General features: G+C 46.1%; 1 protein-coding gene across 6 annotated transcripts in view; it reads right to left on the bottom strand.

The window, feature by feature from the left end:
• Window positions 1–9139: 9139 nt before the first annotated feature.
• Lef1 (lymphoid enhancer binding factor 1) overlaps window positions 9140–17561 on the bottom strand; it is a 109844-nt gene continuing 101422 nt past the window's right edge. For 3 of the 6 annotated variants that reach the window (XM_070022420.1, XM_070022418.1, XM_070022423.1), the window contains one exon: window positions 9140–10322. In XM_070022420.1, the coding sequence (XP_069878521.1) occupies window positions 10243–10322 (80 nt within the window). In that variant the 3' untranslated portion in view covers window positions 9140–10242. The remainder of the gene's footprint in view (window positions 10323–17561) is intronic. The other 3 variants (XM_070022422.1, XM_070022419.1, XM_070022424.1) reach the window with 1 other exon arrangement.

Raw genomic sequence — 17561 nt, forward strand, 5'->3', positions numbered from 1 at the left:
AAACACACTTTAAATCCTACCAACTAGTTAAAAGGCCTGGACTCTGAACTCCTTTTAGCATTTCCATAAGATCATTTACATGCACTACATTTGAGAGGGACTGACCAGGAAGGGCTTTGAGCACCCTCTTCTTAAACCTTGGACTTGAAGGGGGGCTCTGCCAGGGAGCGTGAGCTGTGTGGTAGGGTCTAACTCTCTGCATTCACACACAGCCAGCCACGGCTTATGTAGACACACGTGCTAATTAAGCTTTCCCTCTTTGTGAGTTACTCTGATCGTACCTGGGAAACAAGCTTCCACCTTATCCCTCCTTGATCTTAATCTCCTTAACATTTCAGCCTAAGCAACCAACTTAAGTCTACCAAAAATGTAGGGTGTGGCTATAATTTTAGAGGACTAATTTTTGGCAAACAAACATTGATATTAAATAATATAAAATGTTTTGAACAATAGAAGCATTACTATATTTTTTTTAAACCACGTCTTTTTTTTTCCAATCCTGGGGCTTAAACTCAGGGCACAGACACTGTCCTTGAGCTTCTTTTGCTCAAGGCTAGCACTCTACTACTTGAGCCCCACACTGCTTCTGGCTTTTTCTGTATATGTGGTACTGAGGAATCGAACTTGGGGGCTTCATGCATACCAAGTAAGCACTCTACCACTGAGCCATCTTCCCAGCCCAACACAAATCCATATTTTAAATGGAGTCTATTCTATTCATTCTATTTGTTTAATTGGTCTCAAAAGTTTCATCGGTTTTTACATCTATTTTAGCCATTTTGTCTTCTACCATTTTGAAACAGCAGAACAAATGTTTAAACACGGAAAGACAGAGAAGCTTGTGGTGGATCCTAACACAGTATTTTCCTCACACTCAGCAGCTGTAGCTGCTCTAGGATTATCAGTCTAGTTAATACCATGGGTTTGGGAAAGAGCCACAGCATTAGTGTCTGGCCCTCAGCATTAGTGTCTTTACCTGTGTGTGCTAGGAGTTTTGTGTATATTTGGGCAAGTTGGCCACCATGCTAGGACCTGTCCCGTAAGGTGCCAAGCATGGGGGGTGCTGGGTATGAAATATGGACCACAATCCCCAGCACAGACCACATTGTGATGGAACTCAGTCCCCTTCCAGAGGCTAACAGCCAAGGCTTACACCTGGGGAGTGAGCTGAAGATTGGAACAGGCCTGAGCCTTGTTAAGAGTCTTACAAGGAAGCTCTTGGGCTGCCTGAACTGGAAGTCCCCTGCTGGCCCTCGTAGTCAGCCCCCACCACTGCTCAGGAAAGCCTGGGGGACGTACTCATCCGGGAGAGACGAGGCGGCGCTGGACGCGGTGGCTGTCCCTCAGGTTAGTACATTGTATGCATGTGCTATAGACCGAAAAGCATGTGGATAGGACGAGAGACTCGGCCAGCTCCTGTTACGTGTGGTAACGGAGCAGCAGGTGAGCAGGAGAGATTTTAGCGGACACTTGGTGAGCGTCTAAAGTTTTCTTCCAGTCAGAATTGGGTGAGCAGGTCTCCAGTAGGTACACGGGTTATTTCAGGGAACAGTAGCAGAAATGCCCTTAGGGGTGACACAAATTCCGGATGGTATTGACTTTTGGTAGAGGAAGGGCAAGGCCGCCATAGGCGCCTACAACAGCGATGCAGGCCGGAGTGACCAAATCGTCCGTCATTCAGGTCACTCAGCCTTAGCAAGACGCTTCGGCCTTTTTTTTCTGTAGATGTCCTTACGGGATTGTTCTCCAGAAATGTGGTCTGTTTGAAGGCATGTGAATAAAAAGGGGAAAAGCTCCTAGAGGAGCGATCTTGTGCTGTCTTCTTGTGAGGCGCTGATTGCCTTGGCAACGCCAGGTGGAGAATGTTCTCTGATGGGGCTTCCACAGCCATTCTGGGGGAGGAAGACTTGTTTGAAACTTCTTGGGAAGGGTTAAATGACTGGACTCTTTAACTGCTTCCCTGGGGAGCCCTTAGCTTCCACGGGAAAGGGGTGCAAAGCGACCACTCCTTTGTGATAGGACCGACGTCGCTGGCATAGAAAAGCCATCGGTGCTGAGCTCTCCAACCCAGGTAGAGAACTGTCTGAAACACACCAGCACTGGGGCTCCTGATGGGTTCCGCCACGGTTTTACAATGGCGTCAAATCCTAGGGTAAAGGAAGGTTGTAACTACGGAGATCTTTTTTCTAGTGTCTGCCCCTTGCTGAGTGTGTGCATGTGATAGGAGTTGTTTTTGCTAGTTTGTAGCTCCCTTTTACTTCTTAGCTTTTTTTTTGTCATAAAGGTGAGGTACAAGAGGGGTTAGAGTTACGTAAGTCAGGCAACGAGAACATTTCATTTTGGACAACATCACCCCTTCCTTCGCTGTCTCCCAGTTCTTCCTTCCCGTGCCCGCTTACGAGCTGTGTAGTTCATTTTCAACATAGTGTCAGTGTGTCCCACTGCTGCATTTGTTCACCCTGGCTCTCCGTTTATTAATGTCACAGCTAGCCCAAAGGCAGAGAGGTTAGAGGTGGCATATTTCATGGATGCGATTATAGTTTGCGGTCCCCACAACGTCCCATTGGGACTCTGCATAGCCTACGGTTCCTGGTGACACCAGACCTCCCCTTGTTGTGATTGACGGCATCATCTCGTCTGAGGGGCTGTTCTAGAGAGAGGGCAGAGAAGAGGGACGATGTCAGCTCATTTGGGGTAACATTTGGGCAGCCAAATGTGTCTCAGCACGGGTGAAGGCTGACAGGTGTGAGCGTTCTAGGCCTGGCACCCCGCTGAAGGGAACTGCATCAGGCCCAGTGCGTTCCAGAGGGTAGCATGAGGCAAGTACGTGGGCTTGCTGGTCGCTGGGCACCTCTGTGCTTTGGTAGATTCCTGGGCGAGCACCCTGCGGCCCTCGTTCTGGGAGGTGTGGAAGGGCGGCTCTGGTGCTGATGGAGGGGTCAGGCTGGATCTGGAAAACATTGTCTCTATCATGGCGGTACGGTACCTGAAGTAACCTACCTCTAGGTCCATTTGTGGGACTCTATCTTACCTCATTTTCCTGATGAGAGAAAATACTGCAACATACAGCACAGTTCAGTGACTCCACCGCGGTCAATTCCAAGACCAGTTAAGGGTGGAGAACATGTTCGATCCACTCAGCCCCTTGGACTACCTAGAGAAACAGGATGCTGCGGGACTACTCTAGGCAATGTCCACAGCTGGCAAACCCATTTCCTATTTAGCTCACGTGTAAATGAGGTAAAGACTTCTTTGATCTGGTAGCCTCTCAAGCTAATACCAATAAAGAAAATTACATGAAATCCCAGGATTCAGGAAGTGGAGACTGGAGGCTCAAGAGCCCAAGGCCAGCCTGGACTATATGGAACTATGTAAAAAAAAATCAAAGTGATCCACTGATAGCATTCTTGGGCATTGATCCAAAAGATTACACACTAGGATACACTAAAGTGACTTGTACAACCGTGCTCATTGCTGCACTAGTCTCCATAGCCAAGTTCTAGGAACAGCCCAGGGTGTGTGTGATGGAGTTTTACTCATCCACCAGAAAAAAATTATAAAATGTCATTTGCAGAGAAATAGGTAGATCTGGGAGAAAAATTGATATTAAGGCTCAGATGCAAAAAGATGCATATTTTCATCTGTGGAAGTTAGATCTAATTATCAATATATAAACACATACAGGATCATGCATATACTCATGTACACAAAGGTACTAACAAAAGAATGGTATATGCAGGAAATAACTCCAATCGTGTAATTCCTCTAAACAACAAACCTACAATCTAAAAAAATTAATACCAGGAAGCTGGAACTTGTGGAGAGAGAGGGCTGAGGTCAGATGAGGGAGATGAATAGAGAAGGCTAAGAGAATGCAGTCATAATAATCCATGCATATATTTGAACATAGAACTGGGGAAATTGAGGGGATGGGTGGGGTTGAGAGAATGGGGGTGAGAGAATGATGAAAGGCATGACACTGCTCAAGATGCATTGCACTGTAGGGCGCCGGTGGCTCACATCTGTAATGCTAGCTACTCAAGAGGCTGAGCATCATGGTTCAAAGCCAGCCCAGGCAGGAAAGTCCATGAGACTCTTATGTCCAATTAATCATCAGAAAACCGGAAGTGGAGGTATGGCTCAAAAGTGGTAGAGTACTAGCCATAAGCAAAAGTGCTCAGGGACAGCGCCCAGTCCCTAAGTTCAAGCCCCATGACTGACCAAAAAAATAGGCAGGGCTGGGAAATGTCGCTTAGTGGTAGAGTGCTTGCCTTGCATGCATGAAGCCCTGGGTTCAATTCCTCAGTACCACATAAACAGAAAAAGCCGGAAGTGGTGCTGTGGCTCAAGTCGTAGAGTGCTAGCCTTGAGTAAAAGAAGCTCAGGGACAGTGCCCGGGCCCTGAGTTCAAGCCCCAGGACTGGCAAAAAATATGTGTGTATGTGTATGAGAGAGAAAGAGAGAAACTGACATGTTGAAAACCTGTTTATAGAATACTTAAGGATACTTTTTAAAACACCAAAACGTTAAAAAAAATTAACCAACACACCAATATGGATGGTCCAATAATACCTGCCCAGCTTGACTAAAAACTTCCTTAATCTTGAGTTCAAAACACAGGATAGCTGGGAATGTAGCTTAGTGGTTAGAGTGCTTGCCTAGCATGCATGAAATTCTGGGTTTGCTTCCTCAGTACCATATACACAGAAAAGGCTGGAAGTAGCACTGTGGTTCAAGTGGGACAGTGCTAGCCTTGAGCAAAAGAGCAGCTCAGGGACAATGCCCAGGCCCTGAGTTCAAGCCCAGGACTGGCAAAAACAAAAACACAAAACAGGCTACCAGTTTCCCCAAAGTCCAGTGTTCTACAGCTGTACATGGAAAAAAAATAAAAGGTCATTTTTTTTTAACCTGGACCAACCAACACACTTTCTAACAAGTTACAAAGGGGAAATTCATTTCCAGCCTTTCCCTATGTGCTAGACGTCTCCTTTGCCAGCCTCTGTGCTTTTGCCCAGGCAGCTATGTGTTCTGGGGGCTCTGTGGGCAGTGCCCAGCGGTGGGCAGTGGAGTGTGTCCAGATCTCACACTCCATATCTAGGCTTCCCCATTACGCACCTGCTTCCTAGTGTAAGAAAACTTTTCAGCTGTAATCCTAGCTACTCAGGAGGCTGAGTTCTAAGGATCACAATGCAAAGCCAGCCCTGGCAGAAAAGTCCCCTGAGACTCTTATCTCCAATTAATCACTCAAAAACCAGAAGTGGTACTCTGACTCAAGTGGTAGAATACTAGCCTTGAGCACAAAGAGGCTCAGGGACAGTGCTAAGGCCCTGAGTTCAAGCCCCACAAAAAAAAGAGGAAAAAAAGAAAAGTTTTCAGTCTAAATTGTCATGCAGGGGAAAGGATATCACACGTACAGACAGGAAACTACTTGACAAAAACATTGGCATGTGTCCAGTAAAAATGTATGAGCACATTGATTACTTCTGCTTTCATTTATTATAATTAGTGATAGGATCTTGATGTGGAACCTATACTGGCCTTGAATTTGTTTACAGGTGTTCACCATGACATCTGGCTAATTACTTCCTTTTAATACCTGTTTCCTGTGACCCATGCAACAGAGCTGATAAGCATCATTAGCACTGTTTCTTCAATAATGGGAAGAAATGGCTGGATTTCACTTGAGTTTTCAAGTTGGTAAGTTATTAATTTTGTTAGGCCTACTGTGTATAAGGTTGATTCTGAGTTGCTTTATGCTACTACTACTTATTTTACAGTTACACTTTGGGGTCCCCTTTCCTCCCCCTTTCTGAGTCATTCCAGGCTTGGCTGCAGAATCAGATAAAGGAAGTTTTTCCACTGAAAGAGCTGCAGAACTTTACAATAGCAGCTTCTAGAATGATAGCCATGAATAATCAGTGATTGGTTTATCAGTCTGTATAAGTGGCTTTTATGTGTTTTGGATTTTTTTTTGCCAGTCCTGGGACTCAAACTCAGGGCCTGAGCTGCTTTTGTTCAAGGCTGGCACTCTACCACTTGAGCCACAGCACTACTTCTGCCTTTTTCTGTTTAGGTGGTACTAAGGGTTTGAACCAGGGCTTCATGTATGCTAGGCAAGCAGTCTACTACTAAGCCACATTTCCAGCCCATAAATGCATTTAGAATCATATCATTCTGTTCATATTAAGGAGCTAGCTTCACTGAAATGTCGCAATTTGTTCTTAAAAACATTTAAAGCTTTGCAAATGAGTAGATTTCTTGAGGCAGCTGTCAAAACTCTCCGGGCTTCCATGGATGCAATAGCGCGGTGCTTTTCACTTGCATCTCAAGTTTAACTATAAATTATTAGTTTCCTTTGAGCTCATGTGTGGAGTCTCTTCCTGTGGTAGAAATAATAAGAAAGTTGTTACGAAACTGTGATGTCATGTGGAATTCAGATTTTTCTGTTGGAATCACCCATTACTCCTTCACGACTTTTCTTTCAAAAGCCACACCAACCTTGTGTTATTGCTCACAGATCTCTTAATACTGCTGCAGCCTTACACCAACCATGGGGGCAAATGGCTGCCTCCCAGCCAAGTATAGCCACGTGACAGTCAGATGGCCACCTCTAACTGAACAGGTATTGTCAGCAACCCTAGAAACACAGCTCAAACCAGGAGGAAAACAGCTCCTCAGGAGGATCGATGTCCCAGCTGTGACCTCAAAGGCTCAGCTCCCAGAGAGCCTGCTGCTCTACCTTCTCCCTGGCACAAAGTTCTACTAAGTTTGCCCCAGGAGAGGGAGCTAAGTCGCAGGCAGGTCCCACAAGCAGTGGATAGAGATAGAAGTCACCATGTTTCTTGGTGGTGGCGATGTATGTGGAGTCCTGTCTTCTCTCAGTACTGCAGTTTGGCAGAAGAGCCAGCACTGCAAAGCACCTGGCCAGTGATCAGTTGAGGAAAAATTACTCTGGATAAAATAAGGAAAAGCTGAAGATTGAATTTGTAGAACAACTCACTCATAGGCCACACTGTCCATTTTCTCCAGCATTACTTTTATTTATTGTTGGTTGTAGGGCTTGAACTCTGGGCCTGGGCACTGTCCTTGAGCTCTTTAACTCAAGGCAAATGCTCTACCCCTTGAGGTACAGCACCACTTTTGGTTTTCTGGTGCTTAATTGGAGATAGGAATCTCATGAACTTTCTTGCCCCGGCTGGCTCTGAACCATGATCCTCATATCTCAGCCTCCTGAGTAGCTAGGATTACAGGCCACCAGCGCCCCATATAGAGCTGGCACTGGGGCTTGAACTCAGGGCCTTAGGTAGTAACTGTTAAGTTTTTGGCCCAAGGCAGTGCTCATCCCCTTGAGACACAGTGTCCCCCCTTTTTTGTCTGGTTAATTGGAGTTAAGTCTCACAGACGTTTTTCTGCCTGGGCTGGCTTCAAACCAGGATCCTCAGATCTCAGCCTTCCGAGTAGTTAGGATTACAGGCGTGAGCCACTAGTGTCCTGCTCACTATTTTGTAATGGGTTCTAAGACCTATTAACAGAAGAATTGAATGGGCTTTGGCCAAGCCCTAGCTCTCCAATTTATATCCTACATCTATCTAATCCTGATGAACAACGTATCAAAACTGCTTTCTTTCTAAAACCCTCAAGAACTACCACCTTCTCATTCTCCACGGAGGTAATCCTGCAGGGTCACCTCCCCTAGAACTTGGGTGACTTTTCTAATTCTTTCTAGAAGACCATGGTAGCAGCTTCAGATTCTTTCACTACCTGATTCATGTACATTGACACAACTTTTGAATGAAGTTCTAACTAGGTCTGAATATGAAACTTTTTATAACAAGTAGGTCCCCTTGAATGCAGTCTTTTTTTTTTTTCCTGGTTCAAGTTTAGGACTAAATGAAGAGGAATTGGAGAGGTTCCAGAGGACAGTAATGAAAATGATTAAAGGACTGATGATGAAAGGTTGAAAGAATTGGGCTTACTTAGCCTGGAGAAATCTGAGGGGTGATTTAATGGCAATCTTTAAGTACGGCATGGGGATGGTTATTATAAGTATGGTAGCCAGCTGTTTCCCAGCTGTACTGTTAAGGTTAAAAAGGGAAAAAATAACTAGAATTTCAGGGAAGGATTTAAGCTATGCCAGTGATATCAGTGATCTCAAACTAGCCCAAGGGGTAGGCAAACCATTATGGAAGGCTATGAAATAAGGACATTTTTAAAGTATAGAGTTTCTGCTAAATCAGATATATGCAAGAAGTACAAAAGCTTATGGTAAAAATGAGGAATATAAGCCCAAGGTTGGGAAAAATGCTGACTGTGGGAAATGGGTCTGGGTGACCAGCTGCCTTTGCTGCTGGACCTCATGACTTGGGGAGTCCAGGATGAGCCCCAGCAAGCTGTGAAGGAAAGGCAGATGGAGAGCAGGAGATGCAGATGTCATGGTGTAATTTGTGGGGCTCAGGGAGCAAGAGAACCCTGATGTTTGGACACTATTTTCTTTTTTTTGGTCCAGTCGTGGGGTCTGAACTCTGGGCCTGGGCGCTGTCCCTCAGCTCTTCAGCTCAAGGCTAGCGCTCTACCACTTGAGCCACAGCGCCACTTCCAGCTTTTTTTCTTTTTGCTTATGTGGTGCTGAGGAATCAAACCCAGGGCCTCTGACATGCAAGGCAAGTGCTCTACCACTGAGCCACCTTCCCAGCACCATGGACCCTATTTTCTTACGTGGTACTAGGGCTCAAACTTAGGGCTTCATGCACTATCTTGGCTTTTTTGCTCAAAGCTGGTACTCTACCACTTGAGCCAAAGCTCTACTTTTGGTTTTAGCTGATTAATTGGATATGAGTCTCTTGGATTTGGCTTCTTAGGTTGGTTTTGGACTGGGATCATCAGGTCTCCTAGTTACTCATGGAGAATACAGTGACATGAACCACAGCACCTGGCTTGACCTTGCTCTTTTTATACCTGGCAAGAACGCAGGCCCAGAGAGCATGGGAGGTACCCTTTCTGACAGGTGGTAGGGTACAGTGTACCCCAAAGGCTGAGGAGACATGCGGAAGGGTATCCCTACACATAGCCAAGCTCTGGCCAGTGGCTTCCGTTCATGACCAATTCTATCTTCTCAGGAACTGTATTCTTAATAAATTGACACTTTTAAAAAATGTTTTATTACAAAGCTGCTTTTTAAAAAATGCTCAGCACGTTAACTGAAACTGGAATGACAAACAGGAGATGACAGTTCAGAGCAAAGGCTGTGCCTTGCTGTTTAAAAATAATGGGTTACATCAATGCTCATCTTAAACAACTGGCATAAAATCCCACTAATCGGCTAATAAAAACAGATACAAATACAGAACATTTAAAAGTAATAACAATTCAAGTGCTGGGCTTTTTTACAAGAAGGGAGTGAAAAGGAAAACATGAAAATGTTAACTGCTTTGCTGCAAATATTTGTTACGGTTTATCCTTGGAGGAAAAAAAAATGTTAAAAATCAGGAGAAAAAAAAAGTAATCAATCTGCCGACAGAATGGATCTAGCTATGATGTTTATTTAGCTCCATCAAAGACACAGCTCTTACAAGAACACAGGCCACTAGGTACAGAGACAAGATCTCAAAAAAAAAAAGGGAAGTCTCAATTTTCATTTTGTTTTTATTCCAAACTCCGGCCTTTGTATTTTATTGAAAAACTCAAGAGCTAGCAACATATACAACAAGAAAAAATAAAACTAAAAAAAAAAAAAAAAAAAAAGTAAATTAAAAAAATTCAAGTTAAAAAAAAAAAAAGCAAACATGAGATCGATCTTGCACTATTAAATAAAAGCTTTACGAGAAAGAAAGCGGAAGGAAGAGCTTGGGAGCTCTGGTAAGTCCTGCGCGGGGATGCTGCTGCTGCTGTGGGTTGCTGGATTCAGTTCCACGTGGCAGGTAGAGTTGGCCAAGTCACTGTCCTTGCTGGAGGGGGTGACAAGTATGCACGCAAGGTGCTCTGGGAAGTGCATTCAAAGAGAAGGAAGGAATGAAAAAGCCGTTCAGCTGACTGGTACCTGCTAGCATTCTCATGTGCTTTTTAATTTTTTTTTTTTTAAAAAAAAACCTTATGTTTTTGGAACTTGGCTCTTGCAGTAGATAGAAGGGGCATCGGCAGTGATTGTCTTTATGGAAAAGCGTCTCTAACAGCAACCTCAGTTGTCAGTTGGTGTCAGTGCTCCTTCAGGGTCAGCTGGACAAGCCGTGGAGACAGTCTGGATTTTCAACAAGCTTCCATCTCCAGAAGAGGTCCTGGGGTCGCTGCCTTGGCTTTGCACGTGGGGAATGAGCTTCGTTTTCCACCTCAAGAAGGAACAAATGAAACGCAGTTAATAAGAAATGTGCCACGGGCCTTTAAAAACTTCTGCACGCAGTGTCTGTGCATTTCATCGCCTACTCGTTGCTCTGGTGATGGTTCTAAAAAGAATCACCCCTTGGCAGCCCAAATTCCTCAGCATACATCATGGAACAAGGACAATGCTTTTTGGCTCTGGCTCCCTGCAGGACAGTTCTGAGCAAACAGGTATTAAGGAAGTCGGGTCTTGGTAACAAATGGAAACAATAAAAATAAAACTCAAGAGGAAATGGCCAAACTCGAATTTGACCCAGGGAAAAGTTATTCTGAAGTGTTATGCTTGTTTTGGCCACTGTGGGGAGCTCTTGCATGCCTCTAAAGCACTAAAAGCCTTTCATCATCCAGTGCACCACAGAGCCCAGGTAGAGACAAGCCCAGCGTAGCAAGTGCATGTTCTGGTCTTATAGTCCCAGGAATGTACATTTCTATTTTCAGATCTCATATTCCTCATCTTCATAACAATTAAAATCTCTAGGGCAAATCTTGGAATGAACACTCCCAAATGACTTGGAAAAATGATTTTCATAAAGAACTTCATATATTGAAAAGCTTTCCTGGTCTGAGCTTTAAAAAAAAAGTAATTCAAAGTAAAATGTAACTTCCTAACAAGGAGAGACGGAAAGCAAACGGCACTTGGAAGTTCAGATCCTTTCAATCCAGATAATAGTCCAAGCACTTCTCTTTCTTTGGGACCTGGTGGGCTTCGAGTTAACCCTCAGTCTCCCCCTTATGATCATGATCTCTCAGAACTAAACAAAGTCCTCCTTTAAAAGATTAATTCTGGCTGAATCCTGGTGGCTCATACCTGTAATCCTAGCGACTCATGAGTTTGGATCGGAAGATCAGGGTACAAAGCCAGTCTGGACTGGAAAGTCCATGAGACTCTCACTTCCAATTAACCAGCAAAAAGCCAGAAGTAGAGCTGTGGCTCAAAGTGGTAGAGCACTGGCCTTGAGCACAAAAAAGAACTCCCAGGCCCTCAGTTGAAGCCATAGGACTGGCACATACAAATACTCTGAATAATAGTGGGAACATTGAATGCTTTTGAAGTGAATAGAAATTAGATGAAAAATGAAACTGATTTTTTTTTGAAGGAAGGAAGTCAGTCTCTAAAGCATTTGCATGGCAGAGTAATGCATGTGATACAATGCAGGCACCTGCCCCACACTGAGGGATCTTACAAAGTGCAGGGTGAACAGTGAGCCTGCAGTCACCACCAACTCTGTCCCTCAAAATGACTGACCTCAACTGTGAAGAAACTTCAGATACCTGGGTAGCCTTCAGCTACTGGGAGGAAAAACATAAAATGGGAGCATATCAGCCACAGAATGTTCTCACCTGAGTCTTCAATGGTATTTCGGGTCTTATTCTGCAAAACTAACCTTTCCCTGTTTAACAGGAAAGCACACTGTAGCGCCATGAGAGGTTGGTTTTGTTTTGTTTTTAACAAGGATACAAATCCTTAACACAGCAGATCAAAGAGGTAGGAAGGACCTAGATTTCCAAGCAGACAGGAACAGGAGTCAAGCGGAGATGGGCTGGGCTGTAGGGCACCCCACGGATTCTTATTTACATTGTACTTCTTGCAGGCAGGACTTCCAAAGGCTTTGGTCTAGCTTGCGCTTCCTGGCCAGGTTTTCCTCTCAGACTGACCTAACAATGTGCAGTTGCCTAACAAGGACTACCGGGTCTGAGCAAGCTGCTGGGTGGCCAGCCAAAAGCAGCCAGGAATGTGTGCTACTGACAGACTGCCAGTCCCTCTATATACGTATGTCCCCAGCTGGTACCCTTACCTCCTGAGGTAAGAGCTCACATGGCCCTCTTTTGGAAGCAGGCCTTGGACACTGCCCATCTGCAGTGCCTGGCTCCATAGTGGAGTCCTTGTCTTTCCTACCAGAACTTTTTCTTCCTTCTTGAACTGACTGCAGTGAGTTCACTAGGTACCAATGGCTCCGCTCCTACCTACTCAGCAGGCTGAAATCTGAGGATCGTGGTTTGAAGCCAGTGTGGGCAGCAAAGTCCATGAGACTTTATTTTCAACTAACCACCAAAACGCTAAAAGTAGACCTGTGGCTTAAGTTGTAGAATTCTAACCTTCAGCAAGAAGCTAAGGCCCTGAGTTCAAGTCTCCCCCTCAAAAAAAAGCACCCCCCCCAAACGAAAAACCACCCCATGGTGATCAAGACAAATAAATATGGCTGCCCAGCAAGGGCTGGGCTCCAAGTACAGGTGTGATTTGTCTGGAGAGATCTTCACGTCTGCTGAGGAGATCACTCCCTTCTTTCTACACCCACGATTTTGTGCCATTTGCCACCATCACGCTGTACGCATCACTGCAAATCCACTTGACGAGCTGGCCTAAGAGAGCTGTGCTGTGGCCTGCAGAAAGGGACTGATTTCCTCCAGGGTGCTTTCAGAGCCACGAACTGTGCCTTTAAAGTGGTGGGGTTCCCTTCCTTCCTGCTCTACAAGGCCCAATTGTCCTCAGCTGCTTTGCCTGAACCCGGAGGTCAAAGCCAGGCAGACCAATTCTTACCTTCCAATGGGAGCAGCGGGGCCTGCAAGCATGGCTTTGCAGATACAAAAACGGGTCAAATCAAGATTTCTTTTCAAGAAACCACAGGCATGAGGCTCTGGAGTCGGGAGACTTCCCACATCTAAGCCTGCACTGGGGGGCTGCGGGCTCAGGCTGGTCCAGGCCCCGGCAAAGCCACACCCACGTGAGGCTGTGCAATCAAAGACGCAATTACGCCTCCAGCCGCTGCCGGCTTCAAAGGCCGGGCAGTGTCTTACAGATGTGAAGGCTGGGACCCCTCCCAGAAGTCAGCGCTCTGCCATTTGGGCAGTAGACTGAGCAGCACAAGACCCCCAAGCCCCACCCCACTGGGAGCCCTAGATGCTCTTCTGGACCAAACGCTTCACCAAATGGCCTCAGGAGTGTTAATGAGCAATAATTTGTGAAGACCTCAGGTGGCGATGGCACATTTCAAAGATTCAGTTGTGGCCCCACCCCTGTGTCATTCGGCTTTTCAGGCCTTGATGCCCAATGTGGAAATCCCTTCTCTGTATGTACAGAAGTTGTTTAACAAAACCAAACTAGTAAGAGCAAAAGGTGCCAGACCAGTTCATCATGCAGTCCTCCAGCCCAGCCTTCTGGCTGGAGAGACCACATAGTAGTGGCCGAGGTCAGTCAAGCTGGCCCTCAGTACCACCTGTGCTCAATGATCACTGCAGCTTTTCAAGGTCACATCCGAGACAACAAAGCTGGTCCTGAGTGACACAAATGCAGTTCCTCTCCTCCTTGCTCTGGCTTGGAGAGGAATCTCAGTGGGCTGTCATCAGAGACCTTTGCCTTTCCTTCTCCAGCCGTTCCCCGGCTAGCAGGGCGCAGGGACCTCCAGGTGGTTTTAGTTAAGTGTGAGGGGAGATGATTAAGAGTTTGGTGAGAGGTACAGAAACAAAACAGTCTAACCTCAAGAAGTGTCTGACAGCAGTAAGGTGTAGTTCATGTCCTCAGTCTGGGGCAAAACTGACCCAAGTCTGTTATCTGAGGGCGTGATGTAAGTTACACACGGCTGTGTGTGCGAGGAGGGGAAGTGCTGTCTTCCAGAGCAGGAAGAGGCAGGACAGAGCCAGTGCAAACGTGTCCTGCGAGTGGAGACTGGGCGGTGTATTCATAAAGCCATCAGCTCAAGGCAACCCCCTGTGTGGCCTAGTGGCCATACCTGGACCAGAGCCTCCTTGACTTTTAGGTGGGGAGGGAGGGAGGGAGGGAGGGAGAGATAGATTGATCTGATAAAGCCATCAGCTCAAGGCAACCCTCTGTGTGGCCCAGTGGCCATACCTGGACCAGAGCCTCCTTGACTTTTAGGTGGGGAGGGAGGGAGGGAGGGAGAGAGGGATTGATCTGGTGACACTCTGGGCCAAGCACAGAGATGCACCAAAGCAAAGGCCAAGTGAGCTGAATCACCCAGCCCTCTTGCCACTAAACTGAAGCTAAATCACTTTTTTGTTGCTGTTGGTCAAGGGACTTGAACTCGGGGTCGGGGTGCTGTTCCTGGGCTCTTTTGCCCAAGGGCTAGCACTTGACCACTTTGAGCCACAGCTCTACTTACAGCTTTTTGGTGGTTAATTGGAGGCAAAAGTCTCACAGATTTTCCTACCTGGGCTGTCTTTAAACTGCAATCCTCACATCTCAGCCTCCTGGGTAGCTAGGACTATAGCCACTAGAGTCCTGCATAAAACATTTTAGATGCTGGTACTGGGGCTTGAACTCGGGGACTAGAGCTCCTGCTTGGCTTTTTAAGACTGATATTCAACCACTTAAGCCACAGTTCCACTTCTGGCTTTTTGTAGACTAAGTGGAGATAAGACTCAGTTTTATCTGTCTGGGCTGGCTTTGAACCACCATCCTCAGCCCTCAGCCTCCTGAGTAGCTAGGATTACAGGCGTGAGTGACCAGCGCCTGGCATTACTCTTTTCTACCTTCCCTGTCTGTCCATCACTAGACAATAGTACCTTTGTGCTGGTGAGTCCCACCCCCAAGGCACCACACCCATGCTCTGTCTGAAGGCACGGTGAGGAAGGGAACCAAATGTCTGTAAATTGTGAAGCCTCAACTCTAAACTACAAAAGCCAGCTTCACCCACTTGGCACCTGACATTTGAGAAAAGGAATCATGGAAACATGTGGAAGTGGAGGAGGGTGCATTTTGCTTCTGCAGGTAAATCCCTGATCTAACCATCTGGACTGGTAAGTGCCTAGCTGCAGAGTGCAGAGGCATATTCCCAGAGGCAGGAGGAGGGTGTGGGGGAGAGGGGCTTCAGTCCTGCCCATGGACTCAGGTTAGACCACAAGGGCCATAGCATGAGCATCTTCCCCTCCCCTGGGATCTAAAGTGACTTAAGACTGATGATGTCCAGGCGACTCAGAGAAAGGCTTGTGAGTAGGAATGAAGGAATCCAGGGAAATTGTGGGTTTCTACCTACAGCTACACCCACTAAGCTGAGTGGCATCTGTGAGGCTGAGCGGGGCTGACTCCAGGCAGGTCAGACTCCAATGCCTGAGACTCGGAGCTATGTTCTTAAAGGTGTGAATAAGGAAGCTCTAGAAGCCTGTTTTCAGCCAGGTGCCAGTGGTTCACACCTCGCTACCTAGGAGGCTGAGATCTGAGGAACACCGTTTGAAGCCAGCCCATGCAGGAAAGCCCATGAGACTCTTATATCCAGTTAAGCACCCAAAGGCCAGAGGTAGAGACAAGGTGTAAGTGGTAGAGCTCTAGCCTTGAGCAAAAAAAGCTACAGGACAGTGCCCAGGCCTCAGTTCATGCCCCAATACCAACACACACACAACACACACACCACCCCTCTTTTTTCATTTCAACTCAGGCAGGTCTCTTCCAAATTCCCCATCTCTCATCTGAACGGATGGAGGCCTGGGATTAAAAGATAAAGAGCTGTGAATCCAGGCAGCCACAGGGCCTGCACTGACCATGTCTTCTCGGCCCTCCATCAGGGCTGCCGTAACTAGCCATAGGTGTCTATGAAGAAGCCACAGACATGATATGTGATCCAAAAGATCCTCCAGGAATCACATGGCATGACAGGGTAGCAAAACTCATGGGGGTTTATAGCACTTCTGGTGCGAAATGAAGTCCAATAGAGTAATCTGTGCATCTCCTTTTAAGGAAATGCAGCATCTTCTAAAAAGCAATGCTCCCTGAGAACCAGTAAAGGGGGAAAAAAGATGCTTGTCATGGAGAATGGATCTAAACATGTAACCAATTGCAGGCTAGATACGAGGTGAACGTTAGGCAAAAAAAAAAAGTGGGAATCTGGTCTTTAGCTTTTCTCCCATTCTATGACAAGTGAACTGTCAGGTAGCTCCTCCAAGCCACGCCCCCCACGTGATCCAATGGTAAAGCATCTGCCAGGATGGAAAGAAACAGAAGTGTAAAAGCTTCAAGGGGTCACTTGTGTCTCATGCTCAGAACTAGCACTGTTCTCTTGCTACATGGAACACTCTAATACTGTCAAGTCATTTTGACTCCTAAGTTTCATTTTCTGATGGCTGAGGCTACAGGACAGAAACAATACATTCCAACAAAAGGAGGGGGATCCTTGTGTAGACACAAGGCAGACGCAGAAAAATTGAACAAAGCAAAAAGCACATGTGTGCTGCTCCTGGGGCTTGAACTCAGGACCTGTCTTTGAGCTTTTGTACGCAAGGGTAGAGCTCTGCCACTTGAGCCACAGCTCCATTCCTGGCTTTTTGGCTGGTTAAGTAGACATAAGAGTCTTACAGACTTTCCTGCCTCAGCTGGCTTTGAACAGCACTCTTCAGATTTCAACCTTCTGAGTAGCTGGGATTACAGGCACTGGTGCCTGGCTTGTAAGAAGCGAATTTTGGAGATTCCATATTTGAAGTTATTGGAAATAGCTGTCCACCATATTCACTGGGTCGTATACACTGCGATATGACTATATACTGTGCGATATGACTGGAATGATGGCATGAAGTACTAGGGTGGAGATAAAATTGCACTGAGAGTGATTTTAGTTGGCTATCAGTGGCTCACACCTGTAATCCTAACTACTCAGGAGTCTGATCAGAGGATCGTGGTTGAAAGCCAGCCCAGGCAAAAATGTCTGTGAGACTCTTACCTCTAGTTAACTACCCAAAAGCCAGAAGTGGAGGCGTGGCTGAAATGGCCAAACACCAACTATGAGTGGGGGGAAAAAAACAACAAGCAAAGCTTCAGGCTCTGACCTCAAGCTTTAGTGCACAAGTGTGAGAGTGTGTGTGTGTGTGTGTGTGTGTGTGTGCGCGCGCGTACATGTGCATGCACACAGTTTTGAAATGCAGGTATAGCTCTGATAGTGCTTTAGATGTGCAAAACCCTGGGTTCAATTGCTTGTACACCAAAGAAAGGGGGAAAATCATCGATGTTTTGATACTTGGATGAACTTCTATTTTTTGGAGGAGGTTGGGAAGTAGGGAGCATCTGTGACCCCCTAAGGGGCATGTTTCCAAATTTCAGCTAGCTTGGTGAGAAAAGCATTCTATTAGACAAGTTTTCTTCAAGATAAATCTTTCTATTCTGTAAGCTAATTTATTTAGGACGTTGGTTGTAATTCAATCTCATGGGCAATTCAATCTCAAAAGGGCAATTACAGTGTAAATGGTGC

Source organism: Dipodomys merriami, unplaced genomic scaffold (genome assembly GCF_024711535.1).
Source record: "Dipodomys merriami isolate MVZ:Mamm:240054 unplaced genomic scaffold, mDipMer1.0.p SCAF_15, whole genome shotgun sequence".
In the NCBI taxonomy this organism is placed as follows: Eukaryota; Metazoa; Chordata; class Mammalia; order Rodentia; family Heteromyidae; genus Dipodomys; species Dipodomys merriami.